General features: G+C 42.0%; 3 protein-coding genes across 3 annotated transcripts; 2 read left to right on the top strand and 1 right to left on the bottom strand.

Moving 5' to 3' along the window:
• Positions 1 to 227: 227 nt before the first annotated feature.
• On the bottom strand, positions 228 to 24,215 carry Lrt (Leucine-rich tendon-specific protein). Its single transcript, XM_089262300.1, has 6 exons — positions 23,269 to 24,215; positions 4,214 to 4,610; positions 2,329 to 3,519; positions 2,125 to 2,271; positions 1,974 to 2,059; positions 228 to 1,772 (listed from the first exon to the last, which is right to left on the bottom strand). Exons 1-6 carry the CDS (start codon positions 23,283 to 23,285, stop codon positions 1,145 to 1,147), a joined length of 2,466 nt encoding a protein of 821 aa, XP_089118426.1. The 5' UTR covers positions 23,286 to 24,215; the 3' UTR covers positions 228 to 1,144.
• Positions 5,696 to 6,850, top strand: LOC108653446 (lysozyme). Its single transcript, XM_018103933.3, has 4 exons — positions 5,696 to 6,172; positions 6,229 to 6,317; positions 6,382 to 6,445; positions 6,527 to 6,850. The coding sequence occupies exons 1-4, from the start codon at positions 6,022 to 6,024 to the stop codon at positions 6,658 to 6,660; spliced, it is 438 nt and encodes a 145-aa protein (XP_017959422.1). The 5' UTR covers positions 5,696 to 6,021; the 3' UTR covers positions 6,661 to 6,850.
• Positions 8,695 to 10,660, top strand: LOC108653444 (lysozyme). Its single transcript, XM_018103931.3, has 4 exons — positions 8,695 to 8,959; positions 9,882 to 10,031; positions 10,095 to 10,247; positions 10,309 to 10,660. The coding sequence occupies exons 2-4, from the start codon at positions 9,884 to 9,886 to the stop codon at positions 10,488 to 10,490; spliced, it is 483 nt and encodes a 160-aa protein (XP_017959420.1). The 5' UTR covers positions 8,695 to 8,959; positions 9,882 to 9,883; the 3' UTR covers positions 10,491 to 10,660.
• Positions 24,216 to 24,940: the final 725 nt, after the last annotated feature.

Genomic DNA, 24,940 nt, shown 5'->3' on the forward strand with positions numbered 1-24,940 from the left:
GTGGGCGCTTAAAAACCATGAGCTCATATAATAGTCCGCATAATAGTCTAATTCAGCTGAAAAGTTCAGAGCGCTGTGACGTCATACGCATGCTAATAGTCCACTTAATATTATGTATGTATAAAAATAGCCGAAATACCAAATGGCCAAGGCTTCGATTGCTCATGCACAGCGTGCTGCCACGCCCCCATTGGCACCGCCCCCACAGCAACCTGAAGAGTGCGACATTGCATTGTGTGTGTGCTTTATTGCCATCATCATAAAGTAATTTCAACATTTTATTTACTTACAATTTGTTTTTGCTTTTTTTTTGTGTGTGTGCTTGGTATATGGTTAATAAATTATTAAAGCGTAAGCCTAGAGGGTCATGACTTATGATTCCTTAATACTACCGAAAAGTCAAAGAGGCGACGTCAAAGTTTTTAGCCCCAAAGGCTAACAAAAGTTGTTGAGTTTATGGTAAACTTGCCGAAGCTTAAATACCCTTGCAGAGTTGGATAGGGAATAGAAGTGAAATAATCGCGACATATTCCTAGAGTCAATAGCTTTAACTATAATATAATATGTTATATTAAGAAAAGGAAAAGACCTGCAAGAGCCTGCGCATGAGTGGAGTCCTAAAGATATTGAGTAAGATGTATATATGTATGTGTGTATGCGAGGTTAGTCTGAAAAGTGTCCGATCTTAAGGAGAACATAAAATCAAATAGAAAAGTATTTTAATATATAGTTGTGTCTAAACTATTTTCGAATGCCCTCTTACAAAATTCCGAGCCGAAGTTTTAAAAAGCATTTTCCGTTTTCAGACTCTGCTCTGAGTGCTTTGAGTGTTAGCTTAGGGTTTCGTTTCTTATATAGACCGAGGTGCTATTCTTGTGTGAGTTAGCTTATGGCACAATTTGGTTAGTGTTAGGCCAAGTATTTGGATTAGTGCGGGTGAGCTGGCAACAGCTCCCTCTATAAGCATATATGCTATATGTATGAATATATCTTATACTCTATGATATGATATACATGTATTTGGGTACAATGTGCTTGTACTATCACAAGTTCGATTGGTACGATTGGCTCTGAGTCTGGGTGGCGCCTCTCTACCTCTCTTCTCCTCCTCCTCCTCCTCCTCTTCCTCCTCCTCCTCCTCCTCTTACAGACTGGTCGTTGCCTGCAGCTTGAGGTAGCGCGTGCCATTCTCCGCGTCCGCCATTCTCGCTATGTGGTCCGAGGCGGCGTAGCAAGTCGTCGCGGTGGGCGTGCCCGGTCTGCTGTTGTTGCTGCTGCTGTTGTTATTGTTGTTGTTGTTGTTGTGGTGGTGGTGGTGCAAGCTGCTGCTTATGCTGCTGAGACTGGCATCGCCCACTCCACCACTGACGCTCTGCCGTATGCGCGTGGCCCCCCAGATCAGGACGACCACCGAGGTAACCAGAATGCCCAGCCCCAGGCCGGGCAGGAAACTCTTGTGCAGCGAATCGATGACATCGTAGCTGTGCATCAACGTCGGCGGCGGCTGCTGCTGATGTGGATGCAACGGCTGCTGCTGCTGCTGGCTGCCGCTGCTAAACTGTCGCTGATTCAGCTGCTGGTAGTCCTCGCCGGCTGCCTGCTCCGGCTCCACGTCTAGTTCGTGCGGCGTATAGTAGGGCTGACGCTGATACTGGCGCAGAGCAGGCTTGGAGTCGGGACTGCTGAGCTGCAGCTGCGTTATGTTGGAGCAGCCAATGTTGAGTTCGGCCTTGGGATTCTGCTCCTGCACCATGACCAGGCAGAAGCGATAGCTGCAAAGGCAAAAGCAAACCGTGAGAATGGAGAATCGAGATAATCTGCATGGAGAACTATCAATCAAGAATACCGGAAGAGTAGAGTACGAAGAGTAAAGATTATAGAGAGTAATTACTCTACTCCAATTGGAGAGTGTATAAAGAGAATGTAGACAGAGTTTGTGTAGCATGAGTGGATGTACATGGACTGCTACCTACCTTTCGCCAATATCCAGAGAGGAACTATCGGGCACTATTACGCTCACAGTATTCTGTCCGTTGACGACCTTGCTCTCGCAGTGGATCTAAATTAAATAAGTTTTACAGTTCAGCTACAGTCCCTTTCAGCCATTAAAACTTCTCCACTTACAGGTGAATTATCGATGAGGATCTCGTTGACATTCTGCTCCTTGTAAACAAATATGGCATCGCACATATAGTCCTTCTTGCTAAGATTCAGCAGCCACGTCAGGATCAGGCCGTAGTCCGCCGAGTAGTGCAATTCGTGTAGAATGATCTAAGGACATTGGCAAGTTAGCTACAAAGGACTATAAGAACTTTACCGAGCACAAACCTCCTCGGACAAATCCTTGATATGTGTTGAGGTTTGATTGGGCTTGGCCAGCGTTTCCAGATGCTCCATAATGTTCGCATTATCCTTCTCCACGTTGTCCATGTCGCAGGTGAGCGACTCCACCGGCACCTGGAGCAGCGGAGCGCCCTCCAGTCGCGGAGGCGTGACGCAGGAGGCGCTGAGGCTGGAGGACAGCTTGGAGACCTGCAGCCACTCGGCGAAGGGACGAATGCTGCAGTCGCAGGACAGCGGATTGTCCTGCATCTGCAAACTCTGCAGCTCCTGTGCGCGATCCATGGCATTTCTGGCCACGATCGAGATGTCGTTGCCGGCCAAGCGCAGCTCCCGCAGCGAGGGCAGCGGCGCAATCAGGTCCGAGGTGAGGGCGCGCAGGAAATTGTGCGTCAGGTCGAGCACTGTGAGCCGCGTGAGATGCTGCAGCGAGGCACTGGAGATGGCCACAATGCCATTGTAGCTCAAGTCGAGGCTGTCCAACGAGCCCAGCCCGAAGAAGGCGTGATCCTGCAGCACATCGATCTGGTTGTGGCGCAGCGAGAGGCTGACCAGGCGAGAGAAATTGGCCAGGGCCTTGTTCTGTATGCTCTTAATCATATTCCGGTTCAGGTTCAGGCTCTCCAGGTTGCGCAGGCCGGGCAGCGTCTGCTCGCTGAGCGGTCCATTCAGATTGTTCGCCGTGAGATCCAGCTGGCGTAGGCTCAGGCACTGGCTCAGGGCCTTCAAGCTCTGCGCGTAGTCGCCCAGTCGATTGCCGCCCAGCTTCAGCACCTCCAGCTTGCGCAGGTTGCTGAAAGTGCGCTGAGATATGCTCGAGATTTGATTATTGCTCAGCTCCAGGTAGACGAGGTTGCCCAGGCCCACAAAGTCGGCCGTGCCCAGAGCCTTTATCTTGTTGTTCGCCAAGTCGAGGCGCTCCAGACTATTCAGCGTGGACAGGGCATTCCAGGGCACGCTCAGCAGCGCATTGCCCGGCAGTCCCAGGGCCTGCAGTGGGCCCTTGATGCCCAGAAAGGCGGACTTGTGCACCCGCTTGATCTCGCCCGAGGAGATGACCAGGCCGTGCAGCGAGATGCCATCAAAGATCTTGGCATCGCTCAGGAAGGTCACATTGCGCAGCGAGCAGTCCAGCAGCGATATGGAATACGGCGAGCTGCGCAATCTGTCTGCCAACACCTGCGGGCGATGAGGAGTGAAAGTCGATTTAGCTTCGATTTTACGGTTATACACACATACATGTTTATACACTGCTTTAATCTGCACCCAATTCGTTTACTATGTATGCTACAAGTGCCTCAGCTGAACTCTGGCTCAGTCAATCAAACACTCATACAATTAAACGAACGTCTGTCTGGCATCTTCACTCCTCTCTCGGCAAGGTCTCAGCTGATCTCTGATCTACTGAAAATTGCAACGCACCAAAGTCTATTCCCTGATACAAACAATCCCTCGAGCTCAGTTTTCACAATGCAAATAGTTATCTAGATTGAGCTTGAACAATGATGTAGATAAATTAGGTCTCTTTCTGCTCAATGCAGTTAATCTAAGGTCTTGTCGATCTGTGATATGATCTGTTAGATATGATGTGATGAAGTAGAGTCTTAGCAGTCATGCTGTTTCTTTAACAATTTCAAATACTTATCTGTTATTCGATTATTCATTCCATAATTCTCTTTGTATTCGATTATCTTAAAGACTGTCTATATGTTGTATATCAGCTAAAGCCTGACCGAATTCTGTTCTACTCAAATATCTCATTTAGCGAACTCTTAGCTCTTAATCAACGTATTATATCAATTAACTTAAAGAGTGACTGTACTCCGAAATATATCTAAGATTTAAGAGGCAAGGGAATTTCGCAAGCACTCACCAGGAGTCCATGCAGATCGATATTGCAGCGCAGCGTGTGGGGCAGGTCGCAGCCGCACTCGAGTTCCGCGTTGCGAGAGTCCGAGATGTTGGGGCACTTCCACTCGCGCAGGCCATCCGTGTCCCCGGGCAGCGGCAGCGAGGAGACCTCCTCGGCCTTGCGCTTCCTGGGCGAGCTCTTATTGAAGTATTTGCCAGGGGCTGGCTTCGACTTGGACTTGGGCGCGGCTGCATTGAAGGCGGGCACAGCGGCCGCCGAGATGACATAGGCGCTCACAGTGGTGGGGCTGGTGGTTGTGGTGGTGCTCGACGAGCTCGTGCTGGCTGCGGTGGTGGTGTCCTCGAGCAGATCCTTTAGCTGATTGGCTGCAACTAGCGTCAGAGCTAGCAGCAGGCAGCTAAAAAAAAAGAGAGCAGAAAAAACAACATGATGGAAAAGTTTTTCTCAGATGTTTTCGACGAAAATAAAACAGTTGGGGAATAGATTTGTGAAATTGCATTTGCATAAAATGCTAAAGCCAATTGAAATTGTGTGTGGAATTTCTTTTTAGGTCAAGCGGCGCAGCGGTCATAGCTTGAGATACAGTTACAGATGCAGATACTGATAGAGATACATTTGTATCTTGCGCAAGACAATTTGCCAATTAAGCGCTTAACGCAGTTAGAGCGTGCGATTTATTGCATTGAAACTGAATCTGTGTGTGCGTGTGTCTTAGTCTGAGATACTTTTGTATCTTTTTGTATGCAATCTGCTCGAAGCATAGACAAATGTCGACGTGACATCGATTTGCCAGCACAAACACATTTCCCAATTTGTTTTTCTCTTATTTTTCATATATTTCACGCAAAAGCGAAAGCAACACAATAAATGTTCATGGGACATTGTTATTGTTGTTGTTGTTGCTGCTGCTGCTGCTGAGGATGACGATGACGTTGCCCCCAGGCATGCTAATTGAGAGTACGTCTCTGTTCTTATTATGCACTAGCTGCACGTACTTAGAATTTGTCATAGAAGATGTTTCCGAAGAGGCGTCGCATAGAGAAACAGAGGCAAAGCTGGAATTATGGATAAGTATATAGACTTTTGATGCTATATTGATATATTGGTAGTTCATTAGTTAGCGGAGTTCCAGCTGAGAGTTGGGTATACTTCATTCATTCATAGAGGAGTGTAAGCCAAGTATAGAGTTTTCCGTCTAATTATGTTTACGTACTAGAAAGATCCATGTATCCCCTGCTTGATAGAAAAAACCTTAACTAAATAAACGTTTCAATTAAGAATTTCTTCCATTCTATTGGCTTTGCTAAGCACACTAACCGAGACTCATTTGAGTCTCAAATCGATACATGAATATCATGATTTTTTATATACAAATAATCGTTATTATCTCTTAATTGATATCTGCAAACAAAGCAAAAACTTTTCTCAACAATAATCAACGAAAATTTCACATGCAAACTCCCCAAGATATTCCATTTGAGAGCAATCTCATATCTTGGCTCAACACTGCTCTGGTTAGGGTATCCAGTAGTTGGCATCCTTTGAGTTGGTGCCAGCTTTGCTCATTGCATCATATGTATGTCAATTTCGTAGTGGAACGATTCTCTAGCATGGGCAGACACCAGACACTAAATTGCGTGCGAGGCTTTAAAAGGCCCATCTTCGTACGCTACGCGTGTTTAGTTGTAGTTTGGCAGTTGCTGCGGAAGCGCTTTAGGATTAAAGTGGTCCAGGCACCCAATATCCAAAACTCAAATAATCAATCAATCGGTCTGTCTGTCTGTCTGTCGCCTTCTCTCTGTTCCTAAATGGCTCTGCGTTGGAGTAAAGCGAGCGCGTTTCTCCTGACCCTCAGCGTGATCCTGTTGCTGACGCAAACGCAATCGAAGCTGCTGACTCGCTGCCAGCTGGCCAAGGAGCTGCTGCGTCACGATTTTCCACGCAGCTACCTATCCAATTGTAAGTATCGCAGCTCTGTTAACCGATCGCTCGACTGATCCCTGCCATATATATAGGGGTCTGTCTGGTGGAAGCGGAGAGCGGACGCAGCACCTCAAAGTCCATGCAGCTGCCCAATCAGAGCGTCAGCTACGGACTCTTTCAGGTAGAGGCAAAGCCCAAACACCTTCATTTTGCTACATTTCTAACTTTGCTCAGCTCATTAACAGATCAACAGCAAGAACTGGTGTCGCAAGGGTCGTCGCGGTGGCATCTGCAATATCAAATGCGAAGGTAAAACCAAAGTCGAATTATACCCTAACACTTTGCTCGCAATAGATCTCTCTCTCTCTCTTTCTCGCTGTCTTTTCTTAGAATTTCTGAATGATGAGATTTCGGATGATTCGCGCTGTGCCATGCAGATCTTCAATCGTCACGGCTTTCAGGCCTGGCCCGGCTGGATGAGCAAATGTCGCGGGCGTACGCTGCCCGATGTCTCTCGCTGCTAGGCCGCAAAGGGGGGCTGCTTAGCTCCAAGCGCCCCATCCGCAAGGTGGTGTCTCTTAGCTGTGACCCCTGCAGGGGTCCAGAGTTCAGCTTTCTTAGTCCTAAATATATATGCTAGCTGTTAGCCGTAAGCGTCGCTCGTTTCATTCGATTTTCATTGCATTTTCAATTATATTAAAATTTACACACACATATTGAGTTCATCTCTGTACGCGATTAAGTCTTTCCAGGAATCACCATCATATCAGTTTTGTAATATTGCGTTCTACAAATATTTACCATGCAGTTTTAATGTGCTTTCAGAGTGGGGACAAAGGGTATATTCTCTTCTTGCTAAACTATTTTAATATATAAGCTAATAGTTTCATAAGAATATAGAAATTTGCATAGCATAGCGTAACACGTTACAGCTCCAGCAAATTAAGCTACAAATATACCCTGGTATAATCTAGGATTTTATTTAGTTATATAGATAGCAACAGCTTTAATGTGCACTTTAAACATTTTTCAGCCACTGCATATCTGAATACCTAAATTTTGGAGTGTCAAATGGGTTCGTGTTTGCCCATTAATGTAGATCCTGGTTAGTTTTTAAGATGTCATTAGATTTGACCTTGGACCTTGCACATATAGAACACCGATTTCAGCGTGGGAAAATTATTTATATTAGCTTCTTACCATACTAAATGTAGGTTTAACATTATATCTTGCAGCTTTATGATAACAGAGAACATTGCTAAGCTCCCTATTTTGCAATTTCTCGTGATAGAGATATTTCCCATTTTATACTCGTTTCTCAGTTTGTTTACTCAGCTCAGAGGTAGCTCGCATTAAACTTATTATATAGATAGTATCTTGCTTATCGTGCCTATTTGCTTAGATAACATCAGCTATATGTCTTCTACTCTCTCTGTACAGGGCATCTCATCGTCTAGCTGCCTTCGGCTTTTTCGGTCAGAGAATATGAATACAGATTGATAATAAAGTGACCGATAAGGCTATGTAAATTAATTGGGCTGTCAGATATACAGATATTGAGAAATATCGAATTTAGAGAACAGAGTAAATATAAATATTCACAAATAAATATCAGAATATGAATATATGCATTTATATACTGTATACGTCTGAACACCTTAGACACATCTTATCACTAAGTCAACTGTAGGCACAACAACATTATTTCAAATAATAAAAAACAAGTAATAACAATTGCAACCGGGCGCATCCGACTGCATAATACTTGTTAATGGTTATGATATTCAGATATTATGTATCTGTATCTGTATCTGTATCTGTATCTGTATCTGTATCTGTATCTGTATCTGTATCTGTATCTGTATCTGTATCTGTATCTGTATCTGTATCTGTATCTGTATCTGTATCTGTATCTGTATCTGTATCTGTATCTGTATCTGTATCTGTATCTGTATCTGTATCTGTATCTGTATCTGTATCTGTATCTGTATCTGTATCTGTATCTGTATCTGTATCTGTATCTGTATCTGTATCTGTATCTGTATCTGTATCTGTATCTGTATCTGTATCTGTATCTGTATCTGTATCTGTATCTGTATCTGTATCTGTATCTGTATCTGTATCTGTATCTGTATCTGTATCTGTATCTGTATCTGTATCTGTATCTGTATCTGTATCTGTATCTGTATCTGTATCTGTATCTGTATCTGTATCTGTATCTGTATCTGTATCTGTATCTGTATCTGTATCTGTATCTGTATCTGTATCTGTATCTGTATCTGTATCTGTATCTGTATCTGTATCTGTATCTGTATCTGTATCTGTATCTGTATCTGTATCTGTATCTGTATCTGTATCTGTATCTGTATCTGTATCTGTATCTGTATCTGTATCTGTATCTGTATTTCAAAGCGAATATACTCTCTTCTTCAATGCTTGAGCGAGTATATATTAAGTACGTATTAAGTGCTGTCTCTGTAGTCAGAGCGTAGCTAATTGCGAGAGACCGTATTGCCAATAAATACTCGTGAAGGCGAGAGCCCAGCGCTTCATTCGATGAGCGAGTTTTGTTTTGTTTCGGGGCTGCACTGCCTAAAGAACACTTTGTCAAGTATTTCAATTTCGGTTTCAGTATCTGTGTGGGGGCCCGCTGTGGCGCACATGTCTAGCCTTTAAAGCGTAACTCGAACACAAAAGAGAAACAAATCAAAATAACAATAAAAAAAGAAAGAAAAAAGATATCACATTTCGTGTTCGTGTTGAAACTAGTTTTGATTGCTGCGGCAAGCGTCTGTTTCAGGGACCCCAGTTAATTAACTAAAGGTAAACATTGTAATTACTTTACAATTGAGTAAACAAAAGGTGGGAAGGCGCTTTTTAGCCAAAATAATACAAGTGACGTGCTTTGAATGTGTGAAGCACTTTGAGCTCTAATAAAGCTGTTGATGCATAAATCGTGCTGCTTATATTTTCCCAATATATATTTAAATACAATAAATAATATTTTTTTTAACAGTGCTTTATAGATGTTTTATTCTCTTGTTTTCGGAAACAATTCAACTCTCTCAGCTATTCAAATGCGCTGACAGGTTTTCTTTTGTTAACGTTTTGTTTACACAACAGCAGTTCTTCGAAACTTGTTGGCTCAAGCAATGCTTCAAACAATATCGGAAATTATCGGTATTGCTAGTATCAACAATATTCAATGTGCTAATTAATCGCATGGCATAAATCAAATGCTAACCAGAGACTCCTAACTGCACAGCCTAACAACATAAAACAACAAACTCTGATTAAACAGCAAATGTTTGCAATACCTAAAACTATATTTAAATATTTGAAGATATGGTATTTCACTAATAATTCGTATGAAATATAGGCGAGATGTAGACAGAGACTTTTCGAGTTAGACTCGTGGCAAACTCAAAATCCACACTGAAATAGTGCCGAATTATTACAAAAGTTTTGATTGCCAAGGGAAAGTGCTCTGTCGAACGAGTCGTATGAGATATTATATTAAAAATCGAGTCTGAAACGCCCGAGTTAAAATCATGCAAAATTTTGATGCACACAACTGGCCTCTCGAACCTTTGGGCTATTCGTGTGTTGTGACAATGAATGCCCATATATAATGAGTCGCTTATCAATTGTCCATTCCTGGAACTAATGTATATAATCTACATTTAATTACTAGCACAAACACACATGCATACGAATTCATACGTAGTATTTTAAATCGTTTTAGATATGTCGCCAAAAGTGCTGCTGCTGCCAGCTCTGCTGCTCTGTCTGATGCTGAATGGCAAAGAGGTGGAGTCTAAGCAGTACATGCGATGCGAGCTGACGCGTGTGCTGGTCGAGACCTACAGGTTCCAGAAGTCTTTGATGTCCAATTGTAAGTATAATGCGTATATACACGTAACATAATAATTAATTCTCTTTCTTTTTTTCTATTTAGGGATTTGCTTGGTGGAGCATGAGAGTTCCTTGAACACGAACAAAGTGACGAGTAATGAGAACAATAGCAAAAACTATGGACTCTTTCAAATCAACAGCAGGGATTACTGTGCAGAGGGACGCCGTGGCGGTCTATGCAATATGAAATGCGAAGGTAAGTTAAGGCAAATCTACCATTCTATATTATTTATAATTTACATTTATATTTTTGTTAGATCTCTCCAATGATGATATTTCGGATGACATTGCATGCGCACAGCGAATACAGCAACGCGATGGCTTCAAGTACTGGAAGGGCTGGAGTCGCTATTGTCGCAACACGCGCAATTTACCCAACTTGGATGTCACCTGTAAGCTGAGCACCTTGTCACCTGTACGTTCACCCAATTTCTATTAGACTCGTCCTTTGAGCGTTAAGCAACAAAATGTGCAAAATCTACTTATGTGAAATTCCATTTAGTTTTATATCAGGTATTAGATTGTAAGTGCTTTGCATTGAAAAACTAGATTTTAATTGGAATTTGTAACTAAAAGTCTTCGGAATAAACAAAACCAATTGAAACTAAATGAATTGCGTTTTTATTTTCCATTGCATACTTTTAGGCATAGCTTTTAATTCATGCAGCGCTTGAGTATGAGTTGCTTAGAGTATGCAATGAAAATGCACTTTTCGACATCTCATCACAAAAGTATGCAACAGTTTTATATCAAATTTCTGTAGCTACACCCGCTGCCCTCGGGAATATGCAATAAAAACACATTTTTGACATTCCAGCACAAAATTATGCAACACATTTTATTATCATTCAGTTGGTTGTGAACTTTGCTAATTTTCATTGCGTTTAGCAAAGTCCACAACCAACAAATAAAACTGTGGCATACTTTTGTGATGAGATGTCGAAAATTGCATTTCCATTGCATACTCTATAGGGCATTTCTATTTGCACCACAAGTCAAATTCTACACATATAACTGTGATTATACCAGGTAAACAGAAAGGACCAGCAGGTCGACAGAAATCGAGTGAAGTAAATATTTACAAATTTGCTGTTCAAGGTCAACAATTTGAGAGAGAGAGCACGAGAGAGAGTCCGCCTCCATGACACTTGCATTTCTATTTGCACCACAAGTCAAATTCTACGCATATAACTGTGATTATACCAGGTAAACATAAAGGGCCAGCAGGTCGACAGAAATCGAGTGAAGTAAATATTTACAAATTTGCTGTTCAAGGTCAACAATATGAGAGAGAGCACGAGAGAGAGTCCGCCTCCATGACACTTGCATTTCTATTTGCACCACAAGTCAAATTCTACACGTGTGATTTGTAAGTATACCAGGTAAACATAAAGGGGCAGCAGGTCGACAGAAATCGAGTGAAGTAAATATTTACAAATTTGCTGTTCAAGGTCAACAATATGAGAGAGAGCATGAGAGAGATCACGAGAGAGACCATGAGAGAGTCTAACTCCACTACATTTGCATTTCCATTTGCACCACAAGTCAAATTCTACACGTGTGCTCTGTGATTATACCAGGCACGCAGAAAGTGCAGAAAGTCGTCGAGTGATATTTTTCACAAAAATTCATTTCAAGGTCAACCGAGGGAGAGCATTTGCAACTTTCTCTTCTCACAGAACTACTCCATTTCAAGGTCGTTTGGTGAGCGAATTGCGCGGTTTTTTTGATCAGCACGTGGACTGAGGGCATGAGCCGAGCTGGAAAAAAAGGGGCATAATTTTATATGACCATTACTTGCGCATTTGCAAGTATGAGTGTTTTGTGAATTTCGGTTCGCCAGGATTGGCTCTGTGGCATATAGACCAAAGGCAATCGGGTCATCTAGGAACCGCTAACTGTCTCGTTTGCAAGCGAGCGAAATTTGCTTGAAAATATGCAAAATTCCGCTATAGCTTGTACGACTTTTACTGGCCTTATTTCTATTTTGGACAGATTTATTATTGATAATCCTCTTACACTTATACAGACTAATACAGAGACTAACAATTTCCCGAGCTTAAGACTTTTAAGTTTAGAGATTTGCTTGAAGACAATGCTGATCTTTATTCTTTTACTACTTAGCAATAAAAATGACAATATTTATATGATTAGCTAACTAATACATGTTATGCTAATAAATAATAACTTTCTTAATGGCAAACGCCCAGAGAGTTGGCTTGAGTTTCGTGTTTTGTCACATGGAAGAATATACATACATACACATACATATACCATATATATTTATAGCAGCCGTAACTCTTTTATATTCACTACTCCCACGCCCCGCAGCGACAGCCAACAATCAACTGAACGTGGGCGTTTTGGCTTGCTTTGTGGCTTGATCTGAACGCCTCGGCAAACGGAGTCGCAATCGTAACTCTGGCGACATCTAGCTTGGGCATCTGCGCATCCTAGACGCGTCATGCTGTTGCCGTTGTCTGTCTGGATGGCGGGCTGTTTGGTTCACTGCAAGGGCGTAGGACAACCTACGTTTTATTTTTGGTCTAATGAAATGCAGTTCGCTGTAGGTAAAACAAGTAAGTGTAGTCTCACTCAGAGTGATTGACTACGAGATGCTCTGAGTGGCAAGCCATGTTCATGCGGACATTTCAAGTAGGCTAAAGCACGGTATTTCACAAGGGAGTTTCTTCTTCTATGAGTATACGTTAAGACAAGTCGAATATCCTATAGTTAAACAAAGCTAAATATCAATATTTTCATAAAACTAACAACATCTTAGGTAATTTTCTGTAGTTGCCTAGCTGCCTCCTCGCCCTCTTTCAAAACACCATCAAATATATTCAAGGCAATAAGAACGTGGACCTCTTGCAGCAAACGCCTCGCGATGCGAGCAGCCTTTGTGAGTTGAAGAGGGTTTAGCAAGGTTCTACGAACTACATTTGAATGCAGCGACTTTTACAAGCGCTCACTTGGTAATTGATAGGCTCTCGGCCGGCAATGGAAAACATGTAAAACAATTCGCGCGGCTGAGCCCGGGTATTGTCTACGATATCATTTGCATTTCCGTTCCAACAAAAGCCGCACTTCCGTTTACGGACGAAGCACAGCCAACCGAGAGGCAACCGAAACAATGAGCAGCTCTTTCATTCTTAAACGCGTAAAGCGTGCAACCAACAGCAACAGCAACAGCAACAGTAATGATAATAATAACAATAACTATAAGCACAATTCATGGCAACAGGTGAAGCTACAAATGAAACTCAAAAATCAGAGCGTAACTACAAATTACAATGTAGCCCTTGTTGTTGCTGTTGTTGTTGTTGTTGCTGTTCCATTAGAATGCGTTTTGCATATGTGAGTGGTCAAAATAAATCAAAAAGCAACTGCAACAACAACGGCAGCAGCAACTGTTGCTGCGTAGCTGGTCAAAAGGCACAGCAGCAACATCCTCTGCACACAGCGGACGCTCACCTCAAACAGTTTTGATATGCAGCTCAGCTGTCGACAGTCGACTCCTGCACTCAGTGCTGAGCACACTTCAACAGCTGCACACAAGAAAAAAGCTAGAAAAAGAGTTAGAAAAGGGGCAAAGGTTGCTATACTTAATTAGAATTTATTATTATTATTTATTTTTATTTACTTCACCCTTTATATACCACACAATCCTCCAGTTGCTTTAGTCTTCAGATTAACTCTCTTCGAATATTCCTATATAGTTTCCCATTCTGTTCCTCTTGTACATATAATATCGTATAAAGCATCAGCTATCGGCTTTTAGTTTACCTTTCAGCCCCTACATTTGTATTCGCTTTGAGCTACTTTTAGCTATAAAAATGCTAAATTCGTAGCACTGCCTGAAACGCCCTTTTTGTCACGCTAATCTGGCCACAACTTACAACAACAACAACGACAACAACAGCAACCAAAACTTAATGTTCGAAACGTTTCAGTGCTTTTAATTTCCGCTGCCTCTGTCGCAGTCTCTGCCTCCGTCTCTGACTCTGCCTTCGACTCTGCTGCAGTCTCTGCCTAAGCTGTTGCTTCCTTTTGTGCTTTGGTCACTGTCGCTGGCTGGCTAATTATGCATAAAATGCATTGACAACAAGGCAACAGCAAAACAATTCCATTCGGCCCTAGGCCAAAATTATGAGATCAAGCCACGCCCTTGAGCTGTGGCGTTGCCCCCTTGAGCCATTGATCCTGCCCGCCTGACTCACTGCCATTGACATGTGCTAATCGGCGCATGTAGGCAGATGCGGCTCGTCTAGACGGCATTGGCAGCCAACTTGTTAGCCTTAGCCGTCGACGAGCTCTGCCTCTTTCCTTAGCACTCGCTCGCTAATCAAGCCACAACAAGTCAGCCGAAGCGCTGAAGAGCTCTACGATTCCCAGCCAGCCGAACCACCAGGCAGTTTCGCATTCTTCGCAGTCGCCGTCTCCCACACAAGAAACGTCTTTCAGTTTATAGCCAAGTCTTAAATACTCTTTCTTAGACTAAGTCGGATTTTATTATAAACAATCTGTTGTTATTTCTATCTGTAGTTTATAAGCTGGTTATTATCTATCTTCTAGAGCTCATTCATATTTAGACTCCAGTCGTTAGGCTCTACTTACAGCCCACTTTACAAGTTGCTAGTAAACTGCAAACCAAGTGTTTGGCATTCTTATCACAGAGACAGAGTCTCTGGGTAACAACTCACTTATAGCTGTTTATCCTCTTGGTATTTCACATACTAAAACTAAATGTTATTCAAGCCATTAAAAACTCGATCGAATCACTCTTCCAAGTCACGTTGCCCGCTCGCAGCGCAGAGCACACCCGAAAGCCGTTTTGTGTAGGCGCAGCCATAGCGCCGCAGCGAGACCCATCCCCAGCCAACCGGCCTCAGAGCCAAAGCCGCTCTGGCCAAAAATGTATTCACAACTGGCTGAAATTGAGGCACGTCAGCGGAAATAAACCTTATTTCTTTAATTTTTGTTTTTGTGTGTTTCTGTGCGCCAGCCAAATGACTCCAAATGTGTTGCTCGTAACGGCATTGCAGCACTCGCTGCTGTGGAGCAGCAATGGAGCGAGAGTTGGAAGATTGTTGTTGCTGATGAGGTCGATGTGACTGTAGATGTGACTGTGGATCTTGGCTGCAGACATGCTCTTGATGTGCCGTTGATGCTGGCTGCGCATAGCTATGGAGATTGATGCAGATGAAGATGCGAGCGAGTATATACATATATGCATAGATCCATAAAGGTATAGAAGCAGTTTCAATCATAGATATAGATCTATATAGATGAAGATGCAGATACAGATACAGATGCAGATGCAGATACACATGTATTAATAAGATGCTACATTTATCATATATATATATAGGTGATATATGGTCTGCTGCCACCGCTGCAAGCAGAAGCTGTTGTTCGCCCGCTGCGCCTCATTCGATTGCCTACGAAATGTATAAAAAATGCATCAACAGGGGCGATAATCGGCTGCAATTTCTGTGGAACGTCTCCAGCTGCTTAGCCTGGCCAAAAAGTGAGCGCATGCGAAAACTGATTTTCACATCATTTAATGCTCAATCGGCACGCAAGTAACACACACTCACACACACACTATCACATAATGTTGTTGTCGGTTTATTGTTTATTTTTTTCAACATATTTGCGCTCCCAAAATGGCCAAAAACATGCGATAAGCCACTGAACAATTAAAAACGCGTTTTTTTCGTTCGTTATTTCGCCTTCTTTGGTGGGGCAATAAGTCGAAAATGAATTGCATGGCTGCATATACGAACTGAGCATACCCTGTTTGCAATTTGAGGGATCTATAAGCTCTACTGTGATTATCATTACTATTGGTACTATCATTAGCATTGCCATTATCATTATAGATATATAAATTGATTCAGTCTTTACTCTATACACAGACTGTGCAAGCAGCCCGCGTTTCGTTTGCACTTGTTGCCACACACTGCTTGTTAAAAGTAAACGACAATTGTGGCCACTTTTTGCTTGTCACTCTGGAACAATTTGCTGCAGCTGCTGCCGCCTGAGCTCAGCTGTTCAACCTGGCGACCCGGCCTCGGGCAAATATGAAGTGAAATCGTATGCTAGCGACTGCTCAATACTCGCTCAAAATCGAAAATAATAGATATACCAGAACTACGTTACGACTACTCAATTTCGACTAGTTTCTCTATGTAATCCGTAAAATTCCGCATATCCAATATACTCCTCCTTTTCAGATTCAGGCTGCTGTTGCTGCAGTCAAATTAGGCAACATGTTGCCAATGCTGACAGCAACATGTTGCTGCAAATCGCAAAGGCCAAAGGCTAAATTAGAGATTTCAGTGCTTCTTGGGGTGGCTTATAGCTCTCTGGCCAAGTCAATAACAACCTGCTGCTGCTGCCTTTGTTGTTGTTGCTGCTGTTGTTGTTGTTGCTTTTGCATTGTTATCGCTTGAGCGAGCGCCAAATCTGTACGCCGAAAAAAATACGCTCGAAAGCGCAACGAAATGTTGCCAGAGGCGAACTGACAGCTCTGGGCGCATGAATAGAGACAGTTGAATGGACATCATATCCAATCGCAGCACACATATCTAATATCCATTGATGGCTCACATCACTTTATGGCCGATTAAGGAGGCAGTCTACTATTGTGGAGATTGATTTGAGATAAATATATAATAAATCTACAATAAATATGGGCAACGTTGATCCACAAACTGTTGCCAATTCACATTTCAATGGCTGACATTGATGCTGAGCACATGTGAATAGAGACAGCTGAATGGAGAAGTCGGAAAGCAAAAACTAGATGAATAGGACAACATACTTTTGCAACAATGAATAGAGCTAGAAGAGAGATAATGAGGGATAGAAGATATGTTAGGCACACGCATATAAATATGGCTATAGATAGCTGATAAAGATATGACTGATAAGAGCTAAGCTCTAATCTCACTTAGCTTATAAGGGTTTACATTAATATTTTCCCCTAAACACAGCCGACATTATTTGACTGCCCTCTGCTGTTGCCATGGGCACAATTGAATAGCGCGCACTTTGATGCGTTTCTCTGCCATATTAGCCAGCAAATGGATGCGTGAAAAAATAGTAAAAGTTGCGACCAGGCCAAAGCCAGCCAAAGGTCAAAATGTCACGCCAAGGCAAACAGAGAGTGAAAGAGAGTGAGAGAGAGAGAGGGAGAGCAGGAGCAAGAGCCAGAGACGTGTGTGTGGCTGGAATTGAAGTAGCTGCAACCGCAGACGTGCAGTAAACAAAAGACACCGCAGCAGCAGCTGTTGCTGCTGTTTTGAATGTGAATGCGAATGGGAATGGGATTGTGGAATGGGATTGTGGAATTTGAGTGCGTGGCAGGAAGCAATGAAGAAGGGATTTCTGATTGTGCACACGCTCCTTGCAGCAGAGCAGAGCAGAGCAGGGCAGGGCCTTTCCTGCGAAACAATGAAATCAAAGTGCACAGCACATTAAGACGGAAACGGATGTTGTCCTTGGGGCAGGGCAAAACAAATAAAAATAAACAGAGTTTCCCAAGAAACACTTCAACTGCGATCAAACAGAGTCTAGCACACAGTAGCAGCAGCAGCAGCAGCAGCAGCAGCAGCAGCAGCAGCAGCAGCAGCAGCAGCAGCAGCAGCAGCAGCAGCAGCTACTTGATTCGCTCTCAGGCAATTGTGTCAAAAAGTTAAGCGCATTAAGCGACAAACAAGAATTGAGGCCAAGTTGCCAAAAAAAAGCAAAAGCAATAGAGTTAAACAAAAGACTTAGGCAACAAACTTGAAGTAAAAGCTAGGCAAAGGAAAGCGTGGGCCAAGCGCTCTTTTTAATTAGCTGACGTGCACGTTAACATTTAACCTGCACGTCAGCCCAGCCAACAAGCACTGGCAATGCCTCGCATCCTACGGCCGCTGCAGCCATAAATTTAATGCCAAATTACTTTTAGTTGTTGCTGCCAATGCCGCGGGCAACATTCATATGCAAATGCCCCACCAACAACAACAACTATAAAAATACACACAAAATAAATGAATGCAGCAGCAACAAAAGGCTGCACTGGCTGAATGAATATATGTGCATATATACATATATATATATATGTGTGCTATATATATATATCCATATATAAAAACCAATTTAATTTAAATGAAATTCAGCGCAGGTAACAAAATTGAGCAGCGCCTGCATCAGAGTTGTTGTTATTGTTGCTGCCGTTTGGGACGGAAATGTGGCCCAATGTTCTAGAGCCCATAAACTGAACGATTTGGTCTTGCAGACAAATGCCAGCTTAAAGTCATTTCAAAAATGGTTTGTTTACCTTTGCCTTGGGGATTAAGCTGCTGCCTCGCATTTCATATACATATTTTGTATTATTGTAGTTAATATATTTCAGATGTGATTTGAAATTCGCTCCGGAAGAGAGAGAGAGAGAGAGAGAGAGAGAGAGAGAGAGAGACAGAGAGAGAGAGAGAGAGAGGGGTGGCCTACGTTGTATAAATAAATTGAATCTCTTTGGCCTTCAGCTCGGCTGCAGAGCGTGATTAGAGTATATTTCGCATTAGGTTTTGCAGCAGATTTTGGATGTCATAGATTTTGATTATGGATCTAAATATCTCTGCAGCTCGATGCCAGCTAAACTTCTCACTCAACTTTAACATTCAATTTGAGCTAATCTAAGTACCTTTAAACGCTTTACTTTGTCTTATATTTTGTACTCAAGTTCGAGCAACGAAAGACTCTTGACTCTCGATTGCCGTCACTTATTAGGCATTTTTAATTGTTCAAGTGTTCGGGCCATGGCTACAGGTGTTTGTATGTGTGTGTGTGTTCATTCAATTAAAAAGTAATTTGCCTAACAAAACAAAAAATGAACACAAAAAGAAACAAAGAGCCGCGACCGGCTTGGCAGCAGTCGCGAATCGAAAAGACAGAAGACACCCACACATTTCCGTTTCTCAGCCCACTCTCAAAAATATGTTCACCAATTGTTGTTGTTGTTGTTGCTGTCGCTTAGATCGAAAAACAAGTTTGTAAACTAATTTGCAGTCGCTTGACAATATTGCCCGTAATTTAAAGCTAGACAAAAAATAAAACACACACACAAACAGACTAATCTAAATGCATATACAGACACAGATAAATGATATGCATATGTATATGTGTATACAGATACAAATGTATCTTTTTCTTGAGAGTGAAACTGTAGTTAGTCTGGCTGCAATTGCCGCAGACTATATTTACTCAGATATTGAATCACATTTTGAGGCATTTTATAATTGTAGGATTATGGGATATACATATGTGAGTAATGGAATAATGTATATATACTTAAAAATATATTATTAAAACTAAATAATAATCTGTTGCCAGACTCGACTATGCCAATATATATGTATATATGTATATGTACATTGATTGGTGTTTGAGCGAAGATTATTTGGCTCCAAAGCTAAATGCAGAGATATTTAAATGAATCTCATTAAATTGTGGATCATTAGCAGCAAACTTTTCCCATTTTGCGGTCAACATATGAATTTCTTTTCTCTTGAGTGAATACAAAATGCGATATAATATTAGTTTCATCTATATAATATAAATCAAAAATATCGAACTTTGTACATAGAATACATATATAATCAAATTTTATATTAAATTACTTTACATAGCCAAAGAAATTATTATGCAGCATCTATGCATCCACAGCTACATTTATCCAATTATCATCTAAACTCTGTTGACTCACGCAGGCAAAGAGCATAATGATATGCATATGCTTCGCTGAGGTAGGGCATAGCTGATGACTGGAAAACCAACCCAAGTTCACAGCCCACGCAACACTCGAAAACGTTGGCGCCGCCAACGCACGTGCATAATGCTAAATCGCCTGTTAATTGCGACATTTCGAAAGTCAAGACAAGGCCCAAAAAGCAAACACACAAAATCTTACACACACACACACACACGCACAGATTTATATTCCATGAAGAGTTCATAAAGTCTGTCAAAATCGTTTGAATGAAAGGTGAAAAACAAATAAAAACGAAACTCTGCTCAAACTGATCAATGCGTATGCATCTTAAATAGTTTTCCAAATTTTCAATTTGCCTCTAAATGTCATTTAAGTGTGTGGGCGTGGCATCTGTTTGAGATAAGCGCTGCATTGCGGAAATAGATTCGAAATGAACCAAATTAAAGTTATTGTACGATTCGTAAGCAATGGCTGACAATGCGGCTAACATGCCACACACACACACACACACTTGCACACACACATAGCTGTGTGTTAGCCCACACGTAGCGACACATCAGTCTGTGAAAAGCACCGAAAAACCCACACACCAAATGCCAGCCGCTCAACTTGTATGTCAAGAAATTGTAGATGCTGTTTGTAGCTATTCTTGTTGCTCGTTGTTGTTGTTGTTGTTGCTCGCGGTTGTTGTTCGTTGTTGTTGTTGTTGTTGTATTGGATGCTGCGGAGGAGTATGCTAAGTGAACGGCTCTAGCTCTATGTGTTTGCACTGCGAGAAATCGCCGCTGCCGCTGCCTCTGTCTGTGTCTCTGCCTCTCCTTTGTTCATTAGCAAAAAAAGGCAATTGCAGTAGATCTATTGAGTAGTGCAAGACTAGGAAATGCCCTAAAACTGCTTAGATCCAGAAAGTAACTAGCTAAGCGAGCTGAAAGAGATGCTCCCTAAGTATATCTATTATTATTAGTATATCTATTGTCATTAGTACATCTATTATCAGACATTCCCATATAAAAAATGTTTATTTAAAGCAAACAAAAGTATCAGATATTTTATAGCAGCGAAGAGCGCTTGATACATGTAGTTCGTATAATCCTCCATTTATGTTTAAAAAATAACAAATCTATACCTAGATATTCCTATGTGATGCGCAGATACTACAATATTATATCTCCCTCTCTCTCTCCCTCTTGCTTTACTTGTTATTTACATCCATACATGCTTTAGGTCATCTGAGTTAGTTCCCTCCAAACAAACATCTTACGCTTTTTATTAGTTATTTCGTTTTTTATGGGATTCAGTACATGTTAAGGCACTTAGACATATGAAATGCATTTCAAATGAAGTCCAGTTAAAGTGAGATGCGTTACAAGCAACGTGTCCTATATACAAGCGTGTGTGTGTGCGACATACTTATCAATATGAAGTGGGCAGCATTTGTTGTTGTTGCCAAATTTGGCAACTTGTTGTGGAGCAGCAACTAGCAACAGCAACAACAACAACAGCCAGCAACTGGCTAACAACAATGGGCCAGCAAGTAGCACAGTGGAAGAGTTGTCGGCCGGGGCTGCTGCTGCTGCTGCTGCAAAATGACGGCTTATAAATGACGCCCACAGCTGGGCAAACAAAAGACTTAGGCAACGAACTTGATGCCAGCTTACCTCGAACAGAACAGAAACCGAAACAGCAACAACAACAGCCAGCCAACAACGTTGACTAAGCAAACCAAGCGGCTAATGAGCGCATGTAAAGCAGTAAAAATAAAGTAACAAAAAAATTATATAAACATTAATTATGTACGTTTACTTCTCTATCCCTTTGCTCCTCGCTCTGCCTCTTTAATTTCGGCTACGTTGTGGGCGTACGAAATGAAATGAAAATAAAAACTTTGTTTATATTGGTAAGAAGAAGCAGACAGCATGCTGTGAAAATTATGAACTATACGAAATTAGAAAAGCATAGAAGAAAGCCAGCGGCAGACAGAGAGACAGAGAGAGAGAGAGAGAGAGAGAGAGAGAGAGAAGAGTGAGTTGAAAAAGAAAATGAATAAAACTCGTAGACGAATGAAATGTAAAGAAAACAAAACGACAAAGCGCTAATTGCGCTTAAACTATGATGTGTGTGTGTGTGTGTGTGTGTGTAAGGTGCGTAGGTTGAACAAACTTCTTGTCGGAGCTGTTCATGCTGTCAACAACAACAACAACAGCAATCACATTACATTTAACTCTTGCTAGCTAGCTTTTCATTTTCTTCAATAAATATATATATATATACACACATATATAAGTGCGTCTCTAGGCGTGTGTGTGTGTTGATAATTTTTGAAAAACTCTTAACGCATTTTGAATTTGTTTTTTTCTTTCTTTCGTTGTTTTCCCCTTTTCTTTCTCTCTTTTGGGCAAATGACAACAGGGAGTCGCAATAATTGCCCCCGCAACGGATGTGCGGCTGTTCAACAAAGTTAGCAGCGTTTAATGAGCTTCCACAGCAGTCGTCCGCGTCGCTAGCAAGCTCGCATCCAAAATTTATAAACATAAATTCATAGGCGAATTAAATACTATTTATACACATACAGACAGATTAGATGAAGAGTTCAAACGTCCAAACATAAATGTGTCGCTATAAATTAAATATTTATGTGATGCGGGGAACCATGAGATATGCATATATACATACATAGGAGTAAATCTGATGCTAGAGCATATATATAGGAGAAATACCTAAGAATTAACTGTGAGGTAGTAGGAAGTTTAGATATGTTTTTGTATATAACTAACTATGCTTTGAGGCAGACCAAGATTTATAGCACATATAAATTGGTTTGCCCTAACTATATATTGAATTCCAGCCAAATTGGTGGCTAGAGATGCACTATAGCGCATATATTGTATTTGAAAATACTCCTATCAAGCAATATTCTCAGTACAATGCGCGTTATAGATAATAATAAGTGAAAGGTCGAATAGAATCAGATAATATTGATATAGATCCGCATCTTTGTAGCTTTATAAAGTCAAGATATGAGCTGAGCTAATCCAAGTATATATCGTCTACGGCTAATATGCCGATTATTGAGCCCCTCTGTTGACTCTAAATCTATTAGCTCTATAATTAGCTATAAATTTCCGCGCCGGCGGCCTAATCGAAATGAAATAAAAGCATCATTAGAGCACGAATTTGCAATTAAGAACATTTTTTAATAAGCGGATCTTTCGACAGAAGAAGCAAAAGTCATTTATATACAGATATAGAGTATATGGTGCATATACATATATATGGGCAATCTAGATCAGAGATGCGATTTCTAATTGGCTCATTTGACATGCAGATCAGGTGGGCGTAGCTAACATATATAATAAATTTCATTTAATATAGTCAACAAATGCGGCACATCTGTGTCGGGCTTTAAATAAATGAATGTATTTAAAAGGTAAATAAATAAATGTCTAAGACTCACCTTAGTTTGGGCAGCATTTTGAATGAGTTGATCTCCCACTCTCTCTCGCTCTCTCTGTCTCTCTCGCTCTCACTTCGATTTATCAGCGTGCGAAACTTAAACAGCAGATAAGCTAAGCGATTTATCAGTCAAACAGGCGACGTCTATGCTGACTTGGATATATGTATTTCTCTCTATATATACTGTATGTACATTGAGAGTTGTTCGACTTTGAGTTGACCGAATGTATTTTACTTTTCTCTGCAGTTGTCTACCTGGCTGTCTTCGCTTGCTGCTCCAGAAGGCAAAATGCGATAAAGATCTTTACGCTGCACTTGGTTAGGGTTTTTCTTTTTAGTTAACTCTCTCGCTCACTCTCTCACTCCTTCTCCCTTTCTAGTAGGTAGCATGAACAATGGGTCGCTTAGTTGACAGGGACAGGGACATGACGCGCCAGCATTTCATTCATAAAAGACGAGGCGCACAAAGAGCCGGAAGCGGATGCAAAGACGTTTTGTTTGCCCGACTGCCTGCCCGACTCGACTGCCTGCAGGATACTCAACAACAACAGCCGACGGCCATTCAAAAATTCTTCAATTTACATTTGGCTATCGCGTTTGCATTTGCATTTACTTCACGTTGTTGCATTGGCGCTTAACGAAACGAATGACTGAAGCAACGAACTTTGCACTGCACACACGCGTTTATTTACATTAACACACACATACACACAATACATATACAAAGTAAACGCCGCAGCTGCTAGCTGAACTAAACGCGCCGACGACTGAAACTCGACTGAGCTCTGCTGCAGCTGAGCAAAACCCGATTACCCATTTACCGAATCGGCATTGGCTCGTCTGTCTGTTTCATTCACAAATATAGAAGTCGGTCGCTGCTTCGGCTACGGCTGCTGACTCAAGCTGATTCTCTGAATGACCGACCGGTCGGTGCGACTCACTGCGTGTGGGCAGCACCCAGGCACCCAGACAGCAGGCAGCGAGCAGTGAGCAGTGAGCAGCAACAACAACAGCACAGGCAGCTAGCAACAACAACAGGCATGAAGCAACATCAAGCGGTATCACGCAACAACAGCAACATCAGGCAGCAGCAGCAGCAACCACCAACCAACAGCAACATCAAATAACTTCAGACAACATCACATTCAGCAAGAGCAATACGCAGGCAGCTCAAGCAGCAACAGCAACAGCAACAGCTGCATCAAACGTCTGAGAGCATCAAGCAGCAACAACAGTCCACAGACAACATCAAACAACGGCCAAGCAACACACAGCAGCGGCAACGGCAACATCAGCCAGCAGGCTATATGGAGCAACATCAACAGGCGGCAACAACACCCACCGCATCAAGTAGCAGCAGCAACAGCCAACGGCAGCCAGCAGCAGCAATAGCATCAGGCAACAGTCAGTCAGTCAGCAGTCATTCATTTGCTCATATCCACATTGCGTTTGCCAAATGCCATTGCATGCCAGCCATATTTGGGCAGGCGAGCGTAACCCAAATACGTGCAAGAGAAGAAAACTAAGGCCGTGAGCGTCTGGCGAGATGGAAAGAGGTAAATAAATCACAGCTAGCGGCAGCAAGAAAAAAGTTCTCACACTCCATTTGACCGACCGTTGGCTACTTGATTTTCACATATATATATATATATATAAATATGTATATACGTGTG

This window comes from Drosophila navojoa, chromosome 5 (assembly GCF_054131105.1).
Source record: "Drosophila navojoa isolate 15081-1374.11 chromosome 5, UAZ_NAV_1.0, whole genome shotgun sequence".
Taxonomy (NCBI): Eukaryota; Metazoa; Arthropoda; class Insecta; order Diptera; family Drosophilidae; genus Drosophila; species Drosophila navojoa.